The sequence below is a fragment of the Nicotiana sylvestris genome, chromosome 7 (assembly GCF_000393655.2).
Source record: "Nicotiana sylvestris chromosome 7, ASM39365v2, whole genome shotgun sequence".
Classification (NCBI taxonomy): domain Eukaryota; kingdom Viridiplantae; phylum Streptophyta; class Magnoliopsida; order Solanales; family Solanaceae; genus Nicotiana; species Nicotiana sylvestris.
The window spans coordinates 163,763,137-163,786,122 of NC_091063.1; the positions used below are offsets into that span (position 1 = coordinate 163,763,137).

The window sequence follows — 22,986 nt, forward strand, 5'->3', positions numbered from 1 at the left end:
TTCAATTTAGAATCGAAATCTACATGTTCATCCAAGTACACTAGCTTTTGAATAAGTTTACAGCGAATATTAACAATAACAATAACAAATATAATGCACCCTTCAGTGCTATTATGCTACCCCCTTTATATTTGTACCGTCATAAAGCTATTAATCTTGGTACAAAATTTCAGAGTATATTTATTTCATGTTTGATTATGAATGTAAGTTAATATTGTAATTAATTTTATACCAAAATTTTAATATTAGTTATTCCATATTGGATGTCGGAGTATAATCTATTATTATAATTCCTGGATAACCTTATTTCAAAAATGACGAGAGTTATAACACAAGTGACAAAACTATCAATTGGCTTCTAACACGTAAATGACACCAAAATGTAAAATTTAGAGGCTAATCATGGAATTTTTTAAATAATAATAAAAAATAAAAAGGCTAATTGTGAATTTTTTTCAAGCCCTCAAGGAAATAGTCCAAACATAAATCGATTCACAATGTCACAAGTTTAAATTTTTAATTAAGCTAGTTCAAATTTTATTAGTAGTGTAGCGTCACCTTTTCCTCTCCTCCCCAGATGTAATATAATATAATTTAGAAAGAAAAAGAATGAGCGGAAATTGAAAGGACTAATGTAATAAACTATATTAGTCAGCTGCTGTATCATACCGACCTTAGCTCAGTTGGTAGAGCGGAAGACTGTAGTGGGTGTAACCCCGGTAGCTATCTTTAGGTCGCTGGTTCGAATCCGGCAGGTCGGATTTTTATTTTTTTTTCTTTTGTGATTATGTTTTTAAAGAAATTCTATTTACAAAATATCTTTATCGTTAAGCCGTTGTTATGTGGTTAATAATTGCAGATTGGCTAATTGCCCTCTCTAAACACCCAAAAGTTTGAGGATATTAGAATATAACTTGGTGGATGTTTGCTCACGTCTAAATCGTATTAAGGCATTGAGACATATATATTGTGTTTGTAAATACGACAATATAAGTCGCTTTTAATGAATGCGACTTATGAATTGCATTCAATCAAATGCGAATTTCTTTCTGGTTTGAAAATAATGAGGTTACTTATCATTGTTCATGACCAAAGGACGCATGAGTATTTATATATGGGGAGACCGGTGGTGAGTAGTGACTTTAATTTAAAAGCTATATTTTTTGCATGTCAACACATAAAGGGTGATTACATGTAAATAATCCAACCCAAAACCTTAAGGTCATAGGTGGAGTAGCTATTGATCATTTAAAACCCTTTGAAAACCTTACACAATCGATGAGAAACAAGTGTAAAATACTGTGACACCCTCCCATACATGTAACCCAGTTTTAATGTTTATACATGAATTTTACTTTTCCTCCTTGTTTTTGTGAGGCGCTCACCAAAAAGGGGCTGGAATACAAAGCGTCAAATTAGTTTCAATAATCTAATGTGTGTGTGTGTGTTGGGGAGGGGGAGGGTGCTTGAGCAATAGTAAAAATAGTACGGACTAACCAGTTTTCGGACTGGTTATTCAAAAATAACCAGCATTTGCAAAGTCATTGAAAAATAGCCACTATTTTGCTGCAACACGGAAAGTTCCAGCATAATATACTGGAGATCGGTGCATCTGTGTATGAACTTCCTACATATTATGTTGGAACTCCAACACGCAAAAAGTTCCAGTATATTATGTTGGATCGGTATATTATACTGTAACTCCAGTATATTATATTGCAATTCCAGTATACTTTTGAAACTGTGCTATTTTTAAACGACCACTTATAAATCTAGCTATTTTTTAATTTCGCCCAGAGCAATGTTAGTGGCTCAATGGACTTGAATTGAAAGGGAAGCCTAGAGCAACTCTATAACCTAAGTTGAGAGAAAAGTCCAGAGCGATAGAATAGATGAGAGAAATTAGTGTAGGCAAGATCACCAAAGTTTGATTCCAATACTATGTAAAAGTAATTGATCATGTCATCTAAAATCTTACGTAAGTTATTAAACAAGACACACTTTAAGGTCATGTCTCCTAATTATGTCTTCATCACGTCTCCTAATAGGGGCTTGATTCTTTTTCATAGGTTTAAAAAAAAGGTGATTAAAATTTGAACCCAAGACCTTTAACTACTCTAATACCATGTGAAACATGGCTTAAACAAAATTTGTGAATACGCAGGGAATCACGTTATTCTGTGCCCATGCGATGTCCATTTATAATTGTGAGATACAGGAAGGATAAGTGCTATACATAATTTAGCTAACTAGGAGTTGTTGATAACAAATTATGCCACTCTACTCTATTAAATTTTGAATTCTGTGTTCCAATAGTCTATAATCCCACTTTTAAAATTTCAATGCTTTTAAATACGTCAAATTTTATTTAAAAGAAAACCTCAAATTTATCAACATTTAGTTTCCAATCGAAATAGGAAAAAATACACCACAAAACAGTGATGGAATGAAATCGACTCTGATTGAGTGCCCCCCACCCACCCACCTCCCAACCCAAAAAAAAGTAAGGTGTCTATGTCACGGATCTGGGACACTAGATTGTTATACAAATTATGAAAAGAAAAAAGAACAAATATTTTTTCCACTAAACTCATTTAGATGACAAATAAGGTGTCCCTGGACATTCAAACAGTTTCTTAAACGTAGCTCTTTCCTTTTCACCAGTAAATAATTTAAGTAATATACACAAACAGTATACTTATCAATCCAATTTAACCGGTTATAACAAGTTCTTTATACTATATCAAACTTGATAAGAAGGTTTACCTGTTGTTGCAAGTCAATTTTACTTGATGTCGTAAATAACACATAGAACTTAAACTCTTTATTAAATAACTTTTTCAACAGCCTGCTTAAGCTTTGACCCCAACTCTCAGCTGGGTCCTAAAGCTACAAAAAGGATGCTATTTCTACACTCTTACCTATTTCTACAAACAAAGATGCTATACTATACCGTCGAAATGTCAAAGTCGCATGAAGCATATAACATACTTGTGATTTAAGGAGTCATCTGAAGCCACCTGCAATAAATTCAAAAATCAAACTGACAGGAGGCTGCAAAATCTTCTAGTAAATACCATAAGCGGTAGAAACTAATTAATCTGCATCTATATAACTCAAAATATTGACAACAGACTAACTCCAAATTCAAGAATAAAAGGCTAGACATTGCAATACTTGAAGTGCGCACAATAGGTGTCAAAAATGCATCTGGGGAAACCATTCTATTGCCAAGAGGCTAAGACAAGGCAATCAACTCTAGCACAAATTACCAAGAGTCCAAAACTCTAATGCCCAACACCAGTTCTTTTTTCTCTTCTTTTAGCCAAAAAGGCATAGAGATGTCAAGCAGAAAGAACAAAAGGGCATTGCTGGACTGTAAACATAAACACAACTAAAACAAAGAAAGGCAGAAAACAAGCTATGATAAGTTACCTTACTTCATTGAAGCTTGGTTGAGCAAATCTGCAAGTTATCGTCACTCAAACAACCAAGCAATCCTGTATTTAGGAGGCGTGTATACCTCACATCACGAATAGGACCATTGAGAGATTTAACACGCTGAGCCACATTTAAAGATGGCAATTCTTGTAACACCAGTTCCATTGTTGCTTCATCACCAGAAGCAAACAAGGGGTTCTGATTCCCTCTATCTATTATAGCAGATTTTGGAAGTCGAATGCCACTCACTTTGGCACAAGAAGCTCCTAACTTCTGGTATCTGCTACCCACTCTCCTGTAAAGAACATGAGAACCCTCCACCGCTTGCTCCGTTACTGGAGGAGTAAGCGGTACTTGAGAAGCAGCCATGTCACCAATGGTCTCCAGTTTAGGACGGAAAGAGGCAACTATGTCATCATTTCTATCTCCACAAGCGAGAGATATACAGATTCCTTGATTCTCTGATTCAGGAACCAAGCACGGCCTTCAGTGATAAATGAAACTCTGTTATTAACATGGAATTCATAGAAACTACTCACAGAGCTTCAAGATAATAACTCTTTTAAACCAGCTTGAAAAGTCACCAAAACCATACAGTTGATCCAGGTTCAAATATATTTACATATATCAGATCCACTCTGCCCCTCAACTCCTTTAAGGAAGATTCTGAGCATAGTCAGACAAATTCAAACAATGTATTTGGAAAGCAATCATGTCTACTACTAGGGAATAAGGCAGAAACTCAATATAAGCACTCTTTTAGACCAGCTTGAAAAGTCAACTAAACACATAGTTGGCCCCGGAATGATTCACATCAATTTTTCAGAAGTTCTTATCTCTCAAAATCAGTAATGACAATATGGTAGAGCTTCACAACAAAAAATCTCTCGGACCAGCTTTAAAAGTAAACTAAAAAGCATATAGTTGATCCCGGTACATCTACATCCATATAAATCGCCATAACTGCCTGCTAACTATCCAGTCAACTCCTCTTAACATGATTCTGGACATAGTCAAGCATATTCAAACAATTTATCAGGGAAGCAATTGTTTCTACTACTAGGGCTTAAGCACATCGAAAACCAAAAAACAGTTGGCACATGAGCAAAATAATCTGCAAACAAAAAAAAAAAGCAATATACTTCGCCGCTAAGAAGATTATATACCCTCGACGTTAGTGGAAATTGTAGGTTGAAATGTGAACAAGGACCTGAACACATTAAGGCCTCTCTTTTTTTAAAAAGATTAAGACATCTGAATCTGAATACATATCTGAATACCAAAATGTGTATTAAGATTAAAATATCTTAATCTGAATACACATGAATATTAAGATGCGTATTAAGATCTGAATACTAAATAATTAAACGGTTTGTTTTTTTAACATCTGAAGGTATAAAAGTAAACTTTATTAAAAAATTAATTAACATAAAATTCAAATAAAATACTAACTAATCTAATATATTATTAATAAAATATTTTTTTTAAATATGGCAATCGCCTAGTTGGTGGTGGTAATGACTAACGGAGGTGCGTGTGATGCCGACTAGAGGTGGTGGTTGATGGTGATTTTGGTTAATGGTGGTGGTTCTAGGTAGTAGCTAGTGGGAATTGGTAGGATGGCGATTATGGTTCAGGATAATGGTGGTGGGTGGTGATAGTTAATAATGGTGGGTGGTGGTGGTTGTGACTGAGGAAGGTGATGGTGGGTGGTGGTAATTTATAATGGTGGGCAGTGCCGTCTATAGTTGTTGATTGTGATGGGGGTGATTGTTTTGGTAGTTGAGGTAGGTGAGTGTGTGTTTATTATTGAAGATGATGGTGGGAATGGTGGGCGGTGGGAGTAGTGGTGGTAGTTGAGCATGGTGGTGGTGGTGGTTGAGCATGGTGGTGGGGGTGGCAACAATTAGTAATGAATGTGAATAGCATCTTAATAAAATTAAGTCTTTGTTATAGATCTTAATCATACAGACATATTCAGACCCATTAAGTGAATGTGAAGTAAAAAACAAACACCTAATGATTAAAATCTGAACGATTAAGATTCAAACTTAAAAATAAACGCACTTAATGTCTGAGATCTGAATGATTAAAATTTAGACCTCCATTAAGGGCAAACAAATAAGGCTTAAGTACTCTAGAATAAAAAGTAAGATTGTACAATTAACAACTCAAGTAGTGAAAGTTCTTTACAACAACTTCAAGATTCTTCCAATCAAACCGCCCCCAGGGTGGCTTTGGTCTAGTGGTAAGAGTGATACTAGTAATGTGTGGGTTAGCCGCACCTCATTCTGCCGCCGCAGACAAAAGCCTAGTATTTGTGAAGAAAGGTATAGGAGAGTGATTATTATTCACCAAGTTCCCAACCGTGCGTCAACTGGTCCATGAGGAATTTTGGTTATCAAAAGAAAAAAGATAATTTCTTGCAAATCTTAATAATAAGTAAAGCCTTGCCATGGCTTCACATTATGAAAACATCAAATGACAAATCATGCTTGTCTGCACAACTAAACTAAGTCAATAAGAAATTAACAACCATGTTAAATCCTTGACATTAGACCAGAACCTTAACAATAACAACAAACCCAGTGTAATTCCACAAATGAGAAGTGGGATCTGGGGAGAGTAGTGTATGCGCAAACCTTACCCCTACCTTGTGAAGGTAGAGAGGTTGTTTCTGATAGACCATCGGCTTAAGGAACGGTGAACAGGAAGCAACCAACAATAACAACAACAAGAAAAAACAAAGACACAACGTGTAATAACAAAGTTCTAGAAATAAGATTAGACCGGAACCTTGATGTTCCAATTAAGACTTAAGAGTATCTTTTTTACCAGACTGGAAAAGGATAAGAAGGATTTCCATGAGAAAAAATCTGAACCATCCAACTCAAAGTTTAATTCTATTAGGAAAAAGAGAAATGCGATAACAAACAACTTCAAGGAACAAAAAATAATCAATCACCTCCAACGCATCATTGCTGCCTGAATAAACTATAAGACTTACACTACTAATATATATTTATTATTTTTAAAGATTTTTCACTAACCTACTTTTTGAGATATTGGATCACCATAAAGTACTAGCAATATAAACTGTTTTACCATGACAAAAAAGTTACATTTTGAAGAACATAACTATTGAACCATACCAGTAATAGCCAGCTGGACTATTTAGTGAGCAACAATTTGCATCAAACACAGTAAACTCTTAATCTCACCACAGTATGTAAGCTATTAGAAAAACAATGATGACAGCAGTCTGTACCTTCTTGAGCAATTTCTTTTTCAAGAAAAAATGGAAAATGGTCAACTAAATGCCTTCATCCATTTCTTCTTCTATACTACTCGCCAGTTTTTCTACTTACTTCAATCATTTGTATAGGATGAATGAGTACTTAGAATGTATTCAGAGACCAGAAAATGCAGTCTCCTTTAAGAATATACCGTGGACCTAAATTTGCAGTTAGGATCCTTCAAGAATAGTCCTAAGATCTAAGTTTGCAGTTACTTAATGATTACAATTGTCAAGTTACAGGAATTATTTACTGAGAGATTCCAAAGTGCAAATAATCCTGAGTCAGTACTCAGCAAAGATTCATCAGAATCAGATCCTAACAGTTCTAAAGATACAGTGAGGGATGGTGCAACTCGGACGATATTAGATATTAAGAAAAAACTTGTTCACCTCAAGAAGCAACTAGGAGAAATATAGAAGAGCAGTAAAACATACTAGAATTCACCTTTCTTCACCGCTACCGAAGTTCCAGTGGCACAAGCCTACTGAAGATGCAGAAAGAACACTTCTGACGCCGGCACTAAGTGTAGGATCAGCTGAAAGAGAGCACACAGTATGAATAGGATTGCCTGTCAACCCAGTCATACATTCCACTGGCCTCGTAGTTTGACGTCCATCAAACTGCAAAACCATACCATTCTGCGCAAGACAAAACAAAAAATATGATGCATTATTCAAAGAAAAAGAAAAAGAAAGAATAGAGACACCAACTATTTTTTCTGATCGATAAATAACAATGGTGTTGCCTGTACTTGAAAGAGAGACTAACTAGTGAAAACAAATAAGTGCTCCCTCAATACCAACTTGCTTGTCACTTTGGATTCATTGTGGGTCAATTTGGCTTCTCAGCAAAATGAGGTATATATTTATTCTTGTTTTTTAATAAGTATATATTTATTCATTTTTTGAACATTAGATATTTAAAAACTACATCAAAAGTAATATAAGATGTAATTTTCCACCATATCAAAATAACGAGAGAATAGATTCAGAATTATTAGTCAAAGTTACTTTGTTTGACTCCCAACAAAAGAAAAGTGGGACCATTTTTTGAATAGACAATGGGTTAGGACCTGTAATCCGGCATACATGTAATGCGAATTGTTGGGATCCCACGAACATGACCAAGGAACAGTCTGCACATTCCAAATACACAAACAAAACTAATAAAATTAGCTTGGCCAAGAGTATCCATTAGCAACAAACCTATCCTATAGAGAAAGGACAATAACAGTAACAAATATTGGGAAAAAAACTAATAACAGTAACAAAAAGATTATTATCAGGAACGCATATTACTGAGAGCAGAAAAGTCGAAGATGCAGCAATTGAATCTAAGCAATCATAGCACCAGGACATTCGGGAGCATGCTATAAAGGCTGTACTATTTGTAGCTCAGGAGATGCATTTGTTACATTGTAAATCAGGTCACTATTTCCCTTTAAAGTTTCAAACATGGAATTGTCTTTGATGATTGCAAGAAATTCCCCACAGGCTCTAACAACTTCCTTCAATTACTTGACAACTTACCGAAATTTAAATCCAAGTTAAAGTAGCCTTGGACTTGACAAACTCATGACCCAGCAACGGGACTTGGGAAATTATGCAGAAAATTTTACTATTATACCAAGTAAGCTGTTGCACCCCCCACCAACAACTAGATGACAGGGAAAAATGCAACCCCACCATTCAGACAAACATTCTGAATCAGGTAGAAAGTATAGATTTGGAAAAATTCGACAGGCGTAAGTAGTATAGTCAACCACAAAGAAGAAGAAATCAAGACAAAATAACAGAAAGTTCAAGAGAAACAAGGCAAGCAAAAATCAAACGTAGGACATGATCTTCTGCCGCAAAAAGACTGAGATTGAGGTCTATGAATTAGGAGGGTGGGGTAGAGCAAAAGCTAATTGATGTTTTACGAAAATTTGCATTTTGTCAACTCTCAAGTTGTCAATCAAAACTAAAAAGTAACAGCTTTCACAAGATGAATAGGTGGTGTTAAAGATCGTCTTCTGATGCTAATAGTGAAGGTCTAGTCAAATCAAATATGTCGGTCTGTACATTTAACTGTGAAAATGAGGGACCTTAGCAGGCCTTACCAGTTAGCGTAAAGTCTGTACACAGTAAGTACAGAAAAACGACTCCATAAGAACTCCAATCAACAATCATTCAAGCAGAGAGTTTCTCATCCAAAGAGCTTATCAACCAAATATAATAATACATTATCCAACAACTGCGAGCAATCTTTACTTTACACAAACTTAAGAATTGAAAGCAAAAACACAACTATAAAAGGCCTAGAGTTATTACCGGTAAGTCGTATGTCAGAACAGTATGGTTGTTTTCAGCACTGCAAGAAGAAAGAGATCAAATAAATAAGCTACCTACCAGGAGGGAAGCACAAATCGAAGCTGTTCTACAGCAATTCTTTTGATCAAGTACATTTAGCTCTTATGCAGCAATTATTTGGCAGAAAGTGGATGAGGGAGGTTATCGACCTAAGAACTGACAACTTCTTCCCTAAGGAAGCCAAGAGTATGACCCTTTCATGAGGAGAAACATGCAAGTCCTTGATAGTTTTCATGCTCGCAGGAAGCAGAATGTCTTCTCTTTCATGCGGAGGTAATAGGCTGATCTGCAAAATGTAAAAGTAGAAAAGTTGAAGCACATACGCAGAACAAAAACCATCAGAGAATTCCAATAAGGGCAGCCCGGTGCACTAAGCTCCCGCTATGCACGGGGTCCGGGAGAATTCCAATAAGGCAACCTAAGAAATTTACTTTCGTAAGCATATGCTGTCCTCCCATTCCAGCGAGCCTTCTAGCAATCATCAAATTCTCACCGTTGCTATCCACATCAAATAGGCGAGCACCATCAATCTGAAATTCTTTCTACAAATGTATAAAACATAAGGTTACTAACTCATTCAAACTTCAGTCAATGGCGCTAATTGGACAAACATATGCTGCGTTCATTCCCAATACAAAACCAGTAAGAAAAAAGAGGTAAGAGAAAAGAATAGAAATCATATTTTGGTACAATAAGAAGGAAGGGAACTAACCATCCATACTACTTTCTCAGTCACCAACAGACTATTGATGATGTGAGGTAAGTGTTAATCCAAAGGTGAGCATATTTCCAGTGCATCTTTGTACACAAGTTGCAATAAATGTGGAACAACAACGGATAAAGGACTAATGATTACTCTGTTGAAACTATCAGGTAAACAAGTTGCAATAAATGTGGAACAACAACGGATAAAGGACTAATGATTACTCTGTTGAAACTATCAGGTAAACAAGTTGCAACAGATGTGGAACAACAACGGATAAAGGACTAATGATTACTCTGTTGAAACTGTCAGGTAAACAAGTTGCAACAGATGTGGAGCAACAATGGATAAAGGAGTAACGATTTCTGAGTTGATACTATAGTATATCAGTAACCAAACATAAAAAATAAAAAAGTAAAAAAATAGTACCAAACAACAACAACAACAACAACAACTATAGCAACAACAACAATAATAATAATTCCTATAGCTCAATTTTCACATTTGACAAGAGTATAGGAGATGGCAAACCTGTAAAACAAAAGCATTCGCATATTCACGTCTTCCCAATTTGGAGTCAATATTGCTTCCTGCACGACATGGATAGGTACTGGAACTTCAGTGTGAAACGATGATAGAACATAGCCAATAGGATCAATATCCCTAAGTAAAGATTTCTCAAGGACTGCTTACCAAAAATGTGTCCAGATGACCTGCTCTGCATCTCACTTAGCGAGCCCTCTACACAAGTTATTCTCTATGAAGAGCAGATATGCAGCAAGTAATATGCCGCTTTAGTGAACAAAGGTTAACAGAGATACCTATACCACTACTAATTGCACCGAAACTTGTTATCCAAATTTTCTCAAGCCAAAGAAACGACAGAATAAATCAAAAACCCAAAGACGAAAGGGCTAAACTAAACTAAGAAAGGGGACATACACATTTAAGAATATTTCTTAAAAAGCCCAAACAAGTACCCGCCTTATAGCATTGAAAGATGTCATATTCTGAAGAATGTTAAAAGGGAATGCTGGCAGGAAAAAGAGGGCCACAATATGTACTAAAGAAAGTGCACCAAAGTCAATCTGGTATTCCAGGAAGAGAGTGGGCAAATAATTTAACAATGGGTAAAAACTAAATTAGAATATAATGTTGGAGTTTTCAAACATGGGAAAAGCAATAACGAGTAAACACGCATGAAGTAGAGTTGATCAGCTCGTTTTGCAAACCCTAGGAGAAAGTTTAAACAAAATTTACAATGGGTGTTTTGGTAGTAACAATATCACTTAAAAAAGACAACCAAGACAAAGGAAAAGTGATTCTGGAAACAATCTAATCTGATCCTCCCCTCCCCCATCTCTCCACCACTAAAGAAAAGCCCCCTACACTTCCAACCAAACAAAAAAGATGCATTGAAGAAGGGAGGTGTGAAGAAGCAGCACATAACAGAAATAGCACACAAAGTGACACATACCTCTTTGAGGTGCTCCACTTGCTTATGCAACTCAGCTTCTCTCCTCCTCCACTCAACTTCTTTCTTACACCAATCACTGCACTGCGCGAATTGAATATCATCTTATAATCACCATGAGAACATGTGAAGAAAAATGTAATTTAGCACCTCTAGAGAGGGGACAAAATTGTTTTCAAAAGTCAGTTAAAGCAGAAGTATCATTGTTGTGGCTAACCCACGGTGATTCTGCTTCCTGACGAAGCATAAGCTGCCAGGTGACTTGAATGCCCTTACACAGAGCAATGAAGATAGCTGTTAAAAGCAAACAATTCTGGTTTACATAGTGAAGAAGGTACAAGGGAGAGGAAGAGAACAGAAGGGAAAAGGGAAACAAAGGTGTCTTCCCTTTAGGTAAAAGCTTCAACATTATGAGGGAAGAAATTGTGTTTATCTTACTCATTTCTGTCTAATTTTAGACGATTGACTCTTCACTGATACTCATCTTTCTCCTAGTGTTCCAACTCAAGAAATGAGAGAATCGTCCTTACCTATACCAATTCGTAAGAGGTTTCTATACAAAAACATACATTGAGTTTTTAAATCACGAGCAATTTGGTCCATTTGAAAACTAACAATCATCTTCAACTACACTGTTTCCTTCTAAATTGAGTAAAGGAAAAGACTAGCCTAAGACGTAAAAAGATAACCATCACCAAATCGTCATTTTGTTTCTTTTCTTTTTCTAACATAAGGTTTCATCAAGCTTTCACTTTTTCGATCGATTAGTTGGTCAGTCCTGTACTTCTGCCTTTAGTAGTTTGTGTTGGCTACATGGAAAAGCTTGAAAGTCTCTACTGTGAATCTTCATTAATAGGTTAGACCAGAGATGTATCAGGAGATAGCAGTTACAAAATCAAAAACCTTTCTTCTTCTTTTCTCTTACCTCTTTTTCAAGAGAAAAACGTTTAGATTCAAGGGACCGGATTTTCTGCAAAAGAGGAAGGGATTGGGTCACTATCTCATGGAGCAAGCTTCAAATTATAAGCATCAAATGAAGACCTTATGAAGCTCTTCATCAACAGCATGAAGACGAGAAGCATAAAGCACTCGGACACCCTTCAATGTGCATTTCTTATTACATTGAGGGCACTACAAACAAAACAAAAGAAAGAATGTGAGGGGCCAACTGAAAAAAGGATGTCAAAATACTGCATAAAACAAGAACCAAATTATTATGAGAAATACCTTTCCTAAACTTCCTTTTTGTTGCAACCACTTCTTGATACATGACAAACCATATATATGCCCACAAGGAAGGCAGCTGCAAAAGAATAAAAGGTGGAAGATAATGGAAGTATTAACACTTGAAAACTGTATTTTCAGTTGTCAATTATATATCAAGCAATCAACTAAACCTCAACTCCAACTAGTTTGTCGACTATATGAATTATTCATATACGTTCCAATTTATTTGGGTCAATGTCATTCCATTACTAAAGAAGTTGTGTTTACGTCAAATCAGGGGTTCTCTAAAACTAGAGATTTCTAAATACCATTTGTATCCCTACAGTGACATGTAAGTCTATAATCATAACTCCAATTAGTCGATATTGCTGATACGAGTCTTTTACTTGCATTGTATTACGTTCTTAGTTAAGTCCGCATTGATTCAGTAGATTAAAGGACTTTAATGACAACTGTTTTCCATGTGATTTTAGTTCTTTATCTCCTTCTAACACATTAAATCATCATATCTGCGCACCAACTGATGCATTTGGATGGCTACATAGAACATCCACAAACAATATCAAACAACCTTCCATCATTTCATCCTCTATGTGTATTACACTATCTCTCAGATGTGAACTGTGATCATTCAGCAGTAACTTATTCAAAAGAACAGAAAACTCAAGTGCTTTAATTGGGAAGGTGAAGATAGTTATTCAGTTTCATGTGTTACAGCCATATAGTATTTCTTAGAATTTGCATGAATGTTAGTATAATCAAGCCAACTGAAACAAACTCCTATTATCTATAACACAACCCACAGACCCTCTAAATTTAGTATCCATTGTTTTCATCTTCAAGGAAAACAAAATAGAAGTCCTATGTAGCATCTCAATTTTTCTTTTCAAGTTATATCATTGTACTTAAATTGTCAAAATAGAAGCTGCTTTTAAAAATCTTATTCCCTTTTACATGTTGAACTAAGTGTAATGTTTTTAATCAAAAAGTAAAAGTTTCTAAATGAGACTAAGAAAGATCTTGACAAAAAAAAAAAAAACAGAACGGAAACAGAGATCAGTACAGCAGAAATAACATTTTATTGTGCATCATTCCCCCAAGGCTTCACCTTGTCTGTTTCACAATTGAATATAGATGATTATTTTCTTCTTTTTCTTTTTGATAAGGTTGAATATAGATAATTTTAACATTCATAACACATTCAGTTACATAAAGCCGAAACTTATCATTACTAATGATAAACAATCAGCACAAACCAACTTTTTTTCAAAATTGAAACGGGGCCAGTGGAGGGGAATGGATTATATGGATTCATATAGTTGGTGTTGCTCGGACTCTCCAAAAGTGTTGTCACACCCATGTCGGATCCTCCAAAAATGCACTAAATTTGGAGAATCCGCACCCAACAACATTTTTGAAGAGTCCGAGTAACATAGGTTGATCCAACTAGTTATTGAACATAGTTTGTTGTTGAGGTTGTATGCTATAGACGTCACCGGTCACCACAATCAGAAAAGACTTAAGTTATACCATTTATTACAACAACAACATACCAAGTGTAATTCCACAAGTAGCATCTGCGGAGGGTAGTGTGACGACCCAACTCGTCGTCTCATGAGCTACTGTCTCGTTCGTCCCATTTTCTGCTTCCTCATGTTTCATTATCGGTATTGGGTGCATTAGAATTTATTTGGAGCGATTTTGATAAGAAATGAGACATTTAGTCTCTTTTAAGAAGGTTTAAGTTGGAAAAGTCAACCGGACGTTGACTTATGAGTTAGAGGGCTCGGATGTGAATTTCGACGGTTCGGTTAGTTCCGGGAGGTGATTTGTGACTTAGGAGCAGGACCGGAAGTAATTTTGGAGGTCCGGTGTTGAATTAGGCTTGAATTGGCGAAGTTAGTATTTTGGCGAATTCCGGTTGATAGGTGAGATTTTGATTCGGGTGTCGGAATGAAATTCCGAGAGTTGTTGTAGCTTCATTGTGTCATTTGGGATATGTGTGCAAAATTTCAGGTCATTCGGACATCGTTTGATCGGGTTTTTGATCGAATGTGTGTTTTAGAAGTTTTAAAAGAACATAGGCTTGAATTCGATATAATTTGATGATTTTGGCATTAGTTGAGGTGTTTTGACGATTGGAGCAAGTTTGGATAATGTTTTAAGACATGTTGGTGCTTTTAGTTGAGGTCTCGGGGGCCTCGGGTGTATTTCGGAAGGTTAACGGATCGATTTAGGCACGAAAAAAATAAAGTTGCTGCATTTTTTTTCAGCACTGTGAACAGTAGTTATGAACAGTACCTATGAACAGTACCCATGGACAGTGCCCCGTAACAGTATCCGTGAATAGTGTCGTGAACAGTACCTCGTAATAGTATCCGCGAACAGTACCCGTAACAGTATCCGTGAACAGTACCTCGTGAACAGTAACACTGGGTGAACAGTAATTCCGAAAAATTCTGGGCAGAATGTTTACATTTCATTCGCGAAAAACACCTCATTTCTCCACCATTTTTAGTCATTTTGAGAGCTTTTGGACGGGGATTGAAGGGAGTTTCAACTAAGATCGATTGGAGGTAAGTTTTATGAGTTAAGTACATGATTTTGTTGAAGAATCATCCTAGAAATCCATGAAAACATAGCCAAATTATAAGAAATTAGGGCTTGAGATTGAAAGTCTAAATTTGGGATTTGAGAGGTCAAATGGACTCCGATTCTTGTGAATTTGGTATGTATAGACTCGTGGCGAGATAAGGAACATTTTGATGTAAAAATTTCTGGATTTCAAGACGTGGGCCCGGGGCTCGGGTTTTGCAAATTTCGTGATTTTTGATATTTTTCGAGTCTTTTCGATTGGGTTATATTCCCTTAGCCTATTGTGATGTATTCGTTGTAGTTTTGGCCAGATTCGACGCGCGAGGAGGTCGATACGAAAGGCAAGGGCATAGCGAGCTAGACTTTGACCGTCTTGAGGTGAGTAATTGATGTAAATGATGTCCTGAGGGTTTGAAACCCCGGAATTTCACATCGTAACGCTATATTGAGGTGACTTGCACGCCGGATAACGGGCGTGGGGTAGAGCACCGTTGGGGATTGTGACTTGGTCCGTCCTGAGAGATATTTTACTACATTTTTGGTTGAGACGTATACTTTATTATTGTGAATTGGGCTTGTTGTCATGCTTGGGGCCTTGTGCCGACTTGTAGAACCCTTAGGGGATTTTTGACTGGTTTTCCTCACTTATTTTGTTAAAGAATTTATATCCTCAGTCATGTTTCCAATTGTAGGCTTCTTGCCAATTATTTGAATCCTTCAGGGATTGATATCACTGCTTTCGCATATTTTGCATATCATTTGACCTCAGTCCAAGGTTTTAAATACTGTTTTGCAAACTCAGCCATCTTTCTAAGATTTGAAAACTTAAATGATATTTCTAAATGATATTTCGGGCTGAGAACTACTGTTTTACAAATGCCCAAGGGCTTATGATGATTTCTGGACTGAGCATGGATCGGGCTGCGCGCCGCAGCAGTGTTATATTGATATTGAGGCCGAGAGTCTGGTTGATTACATTGATATTGAGGCCGAGAGCCTGGTTGATTACATTGATATTGAGGCTGAGAGCCTGGGTGATTATACTGAGATTGATATGAGGCCGAGGGCCTAGATTTGATGTCATGAGATGGCTTGATATTGCGCTTGGGCTGTAGGAGCCCCTCCGGAGTCTGTACACACCCTCAGTGAGCGTCGTCGACGATAAATAAATATGGATGGCTCGGGTTGCACGCCACAGTGGGTACCAGAGGGTACCGTCATATGCATTGCATTGCACTCATGCATTTATTCTTTATCTGCATTATCTGCCATAATAATTATGTGCTCTTATTTCATTGACTGGTTGCTTTATACTGTTCTGAGCCTGAGGGGCTGATACTGTTCTGAGATACTGAGCCCGAGGGGCAGATTTCTACTTATTATTTTGATACTGAGCCCGAGGGGCAGATTTCTACTTATTATTTTGATACTGAGCCCGAGGGGCAGATTTTTACTTATTATTTTGATACTGAGCTCGAGGGGCAGATTTCTACTTGTTGTTTTGATATTGAGCCCGAGGGGCAGATTTCTACTCGTCATTTTACTGCCAAATTACCTGTTTTACTGGTTTAAAAGAAATTTCACATGATGTTTCACTGAATTGTTATTTTAAATGATTTCACTGCTTCTGTATAGAATGTTGTGTGCCTTAACGTGTTTTCTTACCTTCAGTCATTATTTATATTTATTACTCACTGGGTCGGAGTACTCACATTACTCCCTGCACCATGTGTGCAGGTACAGGTATTCTTGAGGCATAGAGCGAGTTTTCTGCTGTTCAGTTTTCATCGGAGTTATCGAGGTAGTTGCATGGCGTTCGCAGACCCGTTTTCTCCCTTATCTTCTGTTATTTATGATATCTTCAGACTTTGTTCCTAATTCCATACTTTGTAGAATTTTAGTAAACTCTGTAGTAGCTCATGACTTGTGACACCCCGGTTAGGGCTGAGTTGGGTTGGATTTCCGTATTTTATCTATACTTTCCGCTATTGGATATTATTAAACCATGTTTATACTATAATTGTGTTAATTAATTGTCTTAAAAGGATGAATTGGGTTGAATGGCTGGCCTTGTCTTCATGAGATGCGCCATCACAACCAGGTTCGGGAATTGGGTCGTGACAGGTAGTGTGTATACAGGCCTTACCCCTACTTTGTGCAAGTAGAGAGGTTGTTTCTGATAGACCCTCAGCTCAAGAAAAGCAAATTCACAACAATTTTGAAAAAGAAAAATGGTAGTTTAAAAAGGAAGCAGTAACAACAGCAAGATAATAAGATAATTGAAGCAAAAGCAACAACAAGTAATAGTAGAAATCAAAGAATAAGGAAGTTCTAGCAACAACAACAATAACAAAAAATCCAGTGTAACCCCACAAGTGGGGTCTGGGGAGGGTAGTGTGTACACAGAACTTAAACCTACCTAGTGAAGGTGGAAAAAAGAATAAGCAAGTACTAGAATGATACTAATACTATTGGTACGGAAAGGAAATACAGTCAACTACCTACTAACTTTCTACCTTAATATTCGACTTCCACACCCTTCTATCAAGGGTCATGTATTTAGTAAGCAGAAGATGAGTCATGTACTGTCTAATCACCTCTCCCGAATACTTCTCCAACCTACCTTTACCTCTCCTTAACCCACCATTGTCAATCCCTCACACCTCCTACCTGAGACATTTGTCTTCTTCATATGCCCGAATCATTATTACCATTTATTTTAGGTTAATAATCAAGGCTATTAAATAGATTACTTACCTGATTGAGTAAATACATCACCACAATCAAAAAGGACTTAAGAGCCTATTTCGCTTAGCTGATTTAGAGTAGTTGATAAACATTAGGTGCTGAAAACACTTTTAAGTGCTGAAGCTGATTTAAAAAATAAGCAGTTACGTGTTTGGATAAAAGTGTTGAAATAAATAATAAGCAACTGAAGAACTGGATATACGAAGAGTTTTGTTTTAAAAAAAAAATATTTTAGGGATAGAATAGTAAATATTTTGGTCAAACCTAAAGTGCTTATAAGCTGAAATTTGATAAGTTGGGGGAGACCAACTTATGGCTTTTGACTTATTTTTGGCTTATAAGCACTTTCAATTTTACCAAACTCGTATATAAGCCAAAAAGTGCTTATGAGCCAATTTGACCAGCTTATAAGCTTAGCCAAACACCCTCTAAGTTATATGCACTCATAGTGTAATGTGTGTAGATTAACATGAGGTTAATTACCATTTATTCAAGATTACTAATCAATGTTATCAAATAGGTTACTTTGAAAAATATATCCCATTCTAAGTGGGATGATTATGACAAACTTCCTTTATTAACTTTATAAAAGTTTTCCATTGAAAAATATATCTCATTCTAAGTGGGATGATTATGACAAACTTCCTTTATTAACTTTATAAAAGTTTTCCATTGAAAAATATATCTCATTCTAATGGGATGAATCTTCCAAGATCTTGAGGAGTTTGAATTGAAATTCTGTCGTAGGAATTCCTTCATGGAATTCCATGTCCAATCAAAATTGGATCAAGTGTTCTTCATTAATGTTATATATATATACACCTTATATAAGCAAATATTAATTATATATATCATATATATATATATACATATATATATATATTTCAACCGAGAGATACAATTTAATTTTCCGTCCAAATAGAAACTTCAATTTATTCACAATATTAATTATATCCTCTATGCTAGCAAAGAATATAATTATATTTCATTTGGACTAATAACTAAATTTATCTCTTGGTTGAAATATATATATGTGATATATATAATTAATATTTGTTTATATAAGGTGTATATATATAATATTAATGAAGAACACTTGATCCAATTTTGATTGGACATGGAATTCCTACGGCAGAATTTCAATTCAAACTCCTCAAGATCTTGGAAGATTCATCCCATTAGAATGGGATATATTTTTCAATGGAACACTTTTATAAAGTTAATAAAGGAAGTTTGTCATCATCATCCCACTTAGAATGGGATATATTTTTCAATGACATTCTTTTGCTTGAGCAATGGCTCCAGTATTGTCACACAACAATGGAACTGCACCCTCTATTGAAGGAACCACACCAAGTTCAGTTAAGAACTTTTTCATCGATACAGCTTCCTTAGCTGCTATATATTTTGCTTCAGTCAATGAATAAGCTACTGTAGCTTGTTTGGAACTTTTCCAACTGACTGCACCATCATTTAAGGTGAATACATAACCAGAAATAGACTTGCTATCATCTTTATCTGAAGAGAAACTTGCATCAGTATAACCTTCAAGTTTCAACTCAGAATATCCATAGATGAGGAATTGGTCTTTAGTCCTTCTTAAGTACTTAAAATGGTCTTCACCACCTTCCAATGTTCCTCACCAGGATTTGCCTGATATCGGCTAGTCACTCCAAGTGCATAAGCCACATCAGGACGTGTACATGTCATGGTATACATGATAGCTCCCACTGCACTAGCGTATGGGATCCTACTCATGTGTTCTCTCTCTTCAGGTGTTTTAGGACAATCCTCCCTACTGAGAGAAATTCCAGTGTCAATTGGTAAATAGCCTCTTTTGGAATTATCCATGTTATACCTCTTCAAGATGGTATCAATGTACAAAGACTGGGAAAGTCCAAGCAGCTTCCTAGATCTATCTCTATAGATCTTTATTCCTCATATATAAGCTGCTTCTCCCAATTTTTTCATGGAGAAATGTTCAGATAGCCAAATCTTGGTACTTTGCAATGCTGGTATGTCATTCCTATGAGCAATATATCAACATACAACACTAAGAATATAATTGTGCTCCCATTAACCTTTTTGTACACACAAGGTTCTTCTTCGCATCTAACAAAATTGAACTTTTCAATTGTCTTGTTAAAGCGAATATTCCAACTTCGAGAAGCTTGCTTTAGTCCATAAATAGATCTTTGTAGTTTGTAAATTTTATTATGATCAGATGAAGATGTGAAACCTTCAGGTTGTGTCATGTACACATCCTCTTCTAGCTCACCATTAAGGAAAGTTGTTTTCACATTCATTTGTCATATTTCATAATCATAGTATGCTGCTATAGCAAGCAAAATCCGAATTGATTTGAGCATTGCCACGGGAGAGAAAGTTTCGTCATAGTCGACTCCTTCTTTCTGACGATATCCCTTGGCAACAAGACGGGCTTTGTAGGTCTCCACCTTTCCATCTGCTCCAATCTTTTTCTTAAAAATCAATTTCTTTATGATATGTTTAAATATGTTCTTATAATAATGTCTTTTCTTTTCTAATTTTAGATTTCTCAATATGTCTGTTATATCACTGCGTAGAATACTTGAGACCAACAAGTTGGTAGGACCAAACTTCGATGATTGGTACAGAAATTTGAGAATTGTTCTCATGCATGAAAAACTTATTGATGTGATCGATAAGCCTGCCAAGAAAGTCCCAGATGAGAATGATGATGATTCCACCAAGATTTATCAGAAATACTTGGAAGAATGTCTTACTACCAAATGCATTCTCGCTTCTATGAGTTCTGAGCTCCAGATGAAATATCAGGATATGGATCCAACTGCAATCATTGAACATCTTAAGAAGATGTTTGGTACCCAAAGCAGGACAGCAAGATATCAGCTATCTAAGGCTTTATTTGGATCCAAATTAACTGGAAACTCTCCAGTTGGACCCTATGTCAATCGTATGATTGTATCTTATTGAAGAACTTGAAAAGTTGGGATGCAAATTAGATAAAGAGCTTTCTCAAGATTTGATCTTGCAGTCACTCTCTGAATTTTAATATGCATAAAATGGATTGTGATCTTCATGAGATGCTTAACATGTTGATTGATTATGAGAATCAACTTGCATCTGAGAAGAAGAGAGGAATTGTCATGTTGGTTGGAAATTCTTCTAAGAAGAAGGGTAAGGGTAAAAATAAACCCAAGAAGAAACCTGCTGCGCCTAAGGGTGGTGTGACCAAACCCAAAGGCAAAAGAGGCAAAACTGACCAATCTGATGCTGAATGTTTCCACTGTAAGAAGATAGGACATTGGAAGAGAAACTGCCCGGAGTATCTTGCAACTCTAAATGATAAGAAACAAGGTAAGACTCAATTGAAAAATGATTTCAAAGTTTCTTTAACTACTACTGATGTTTCATTGTGGGTATTAGATACTGGCAGTGGTTATAACATCTGCAATATGTTGCAGGGGTTCCAAATAAGTAGAAGGTTAAAGAAAGGAGAAGTTAATCTACAAGTTGGAAATGGTGCAAAAGTTGCGGCCATAGCTGTAGGATCAATTGCTTTAATAATGCTTACGGGCAAAGTACTTATATTGGATGATTGTTATTACGTTCCTAAATTTGTTTCGAACATAATTTCAGCTTCTATGTTAGACAAACGTAGTTTTCGCATTAATATAGGCAATGGTATTTGCTATATTTATTATAGTGATAATTTATATGTGAATGGCTATCTCCAACATGATGTTTAAGTCTTACCTAATGTGAATGCTAATTCGACTATGCATATTTCAAGTCTTAAGAGGAAAAGAGATAATCAAGCAATTAATAATAATGATAAAAGAATATCAAATGCCATATATATATTTTATATGAAATAACATTCATGAAAAATATGTTCAAATCATCAAACATGAGATTGGATCTAGGGCATATCTAATACATCCCTAACATACTTTGTGTAAATACATCACCACAATAGAAAGGATTTTTAAATTATATGCACTGCCAGTGACTGAGGGTAGATAACCTGAGGTTAATTGCAATTTATTTTAGGTTACTAACCAATGCTACATTGCTACTACATAGGTTACTGACTTAATTATGTAAATATTTTTTAAAACGTTAGTGCATAGAAGTTGAAACTCAATAATTGTAGATGAACGGGCAAAGAAATAAATTACCAGATTTGGTGGTCGCCGTCGTTGGTCCAAGCTTCCATGCAAATAGGGCAAAACAAACCGTCAATCTCACTCCGATTCCACTCCCCTTCTGCTTCGCCTCCATCGCCTTCTTCCTTATCAACATCTTGCGACGCCTTTTCCCCGCCTTTGGTGCTCCTAGTAGCATCTTCACTTTCCATAGCGGAATTATGGAAATTGTCGGCATTAATCGCCCGCTGTTGAGATGAATTTGTTACACCACCACGATTCCCGTACAAAACCGTACGCAATGTCGTCCTTCCAGTACTCGACTCTTCGTTGCCAACCTCTTCGTCCTCCTCTTCTTCTTCTTCGTCTTCTTCTTCTCGTTGTTCTTCTTCTTCCTCTTCTTCTTCGGTCTCTTCTTCTTCCTCATACTCTGCGTCATCTTCTAAAAAACCGACGTCCTCTGCCAGTTCAACATCGTCACCCTCGTCGCCGCCGACGGCAATTAGGTGGAGGAATCTCTCGTAATCCGGGTCGGCGTCATCAGCCATTGCTGTAATTGGATTATTATGCGCCTTAGGTCACAGCATTCGGCACTCAATTTTGTGAGAGCAAATTTTTGGGCAAAAGTGCGTTTGGCGCTGAAAAAAATAGGAGGGAATTGAAACTCGAGACACTCTCATTTAATAGAGTATTAAAAAAAATCCAAAAAGATAAAGAAATTAGGGAAACCACTTTGGGGTAGAGGGGAAGAATATTTGGTTTTCACTAATAAATTTAATTTAATACACATGATTACACATTAATCATAAGGGGAAGGATAAAGAATCAGAAAATTGATTTAAAGAAATCAGTTTTGGATTTTAAGACAGCTGTAGAGATTTATGGGCTTTTAAATATAGTTAAAATGAGAAGAATGAAGGGGTGAAAAAATGAGAAGAATGAAGGGGAAAATACAGCAAAAAAGGAAAGGAAGAAGATTGAAATACTTATTTCAACT

At 36.2% G+C, this 22,986-nt stretch overlaps 1 protein-coding gene and 1 non-coding gene across 2 annotated transcripts; one reads left to right on the forward strand and one right to left on the reverse strand.

The window, feature by feature from the left end:
• The first annotated feature begins 668 nt into the window (after positions 1 to 668).
• Positions 669 to 761, forward strand: TRNAY-GUA (transfer RNA tyrosine (anticodon GUA)). Its single transcript has 2 exons — positions 669 to 705; positions 726 to 761. It is a non-coding gene; the product is annotated as a tRNA-Tyr (tRNA).
• A 1,950-nt stretch (positions 762 to 2,711) lies between these two features.
• On the reverse strand, positions 2,712 to 22,685 carry LOC104247689 (uncharacterized). The gene is made up of 14 exons (XM_009803763.2): positions 22,023 to 22,685; positions 12,496 to 12,571; positions 12,310 to 12,399; positions 12,194 to 12,238; positions 11,272 to 11,352; positions 10,488 to 10,551; positions 10,326 to 10,384; positions 9,523 to 9,633; positions 9,241 to 9,377; positions 9,053 to 9,092; positions 7,813 to 7,875; positions 7,185 to 7,378; positions 3,436 to 3,925; positions 2,712 to 3,020 (listed from the first exon to the last, which is right to left on the reverse strand). The coding sequence occupies exons 1-13, from the start codon at positions 22,535 to 22,537 to the stop codon at positions 3,442 to 3,444; spliced, it is 1,959 nt and encodes a 652-aa protein (XP_009802065.1). The 5' UTR covers positions 22,538 to 22,685; the 3' UTR covers positions 2,712 to 3,020; positions 3,436 to 3,441.
• Between the last annotated feature and the right edge of the window lie 301 nt (positions 22,686 to 22,986).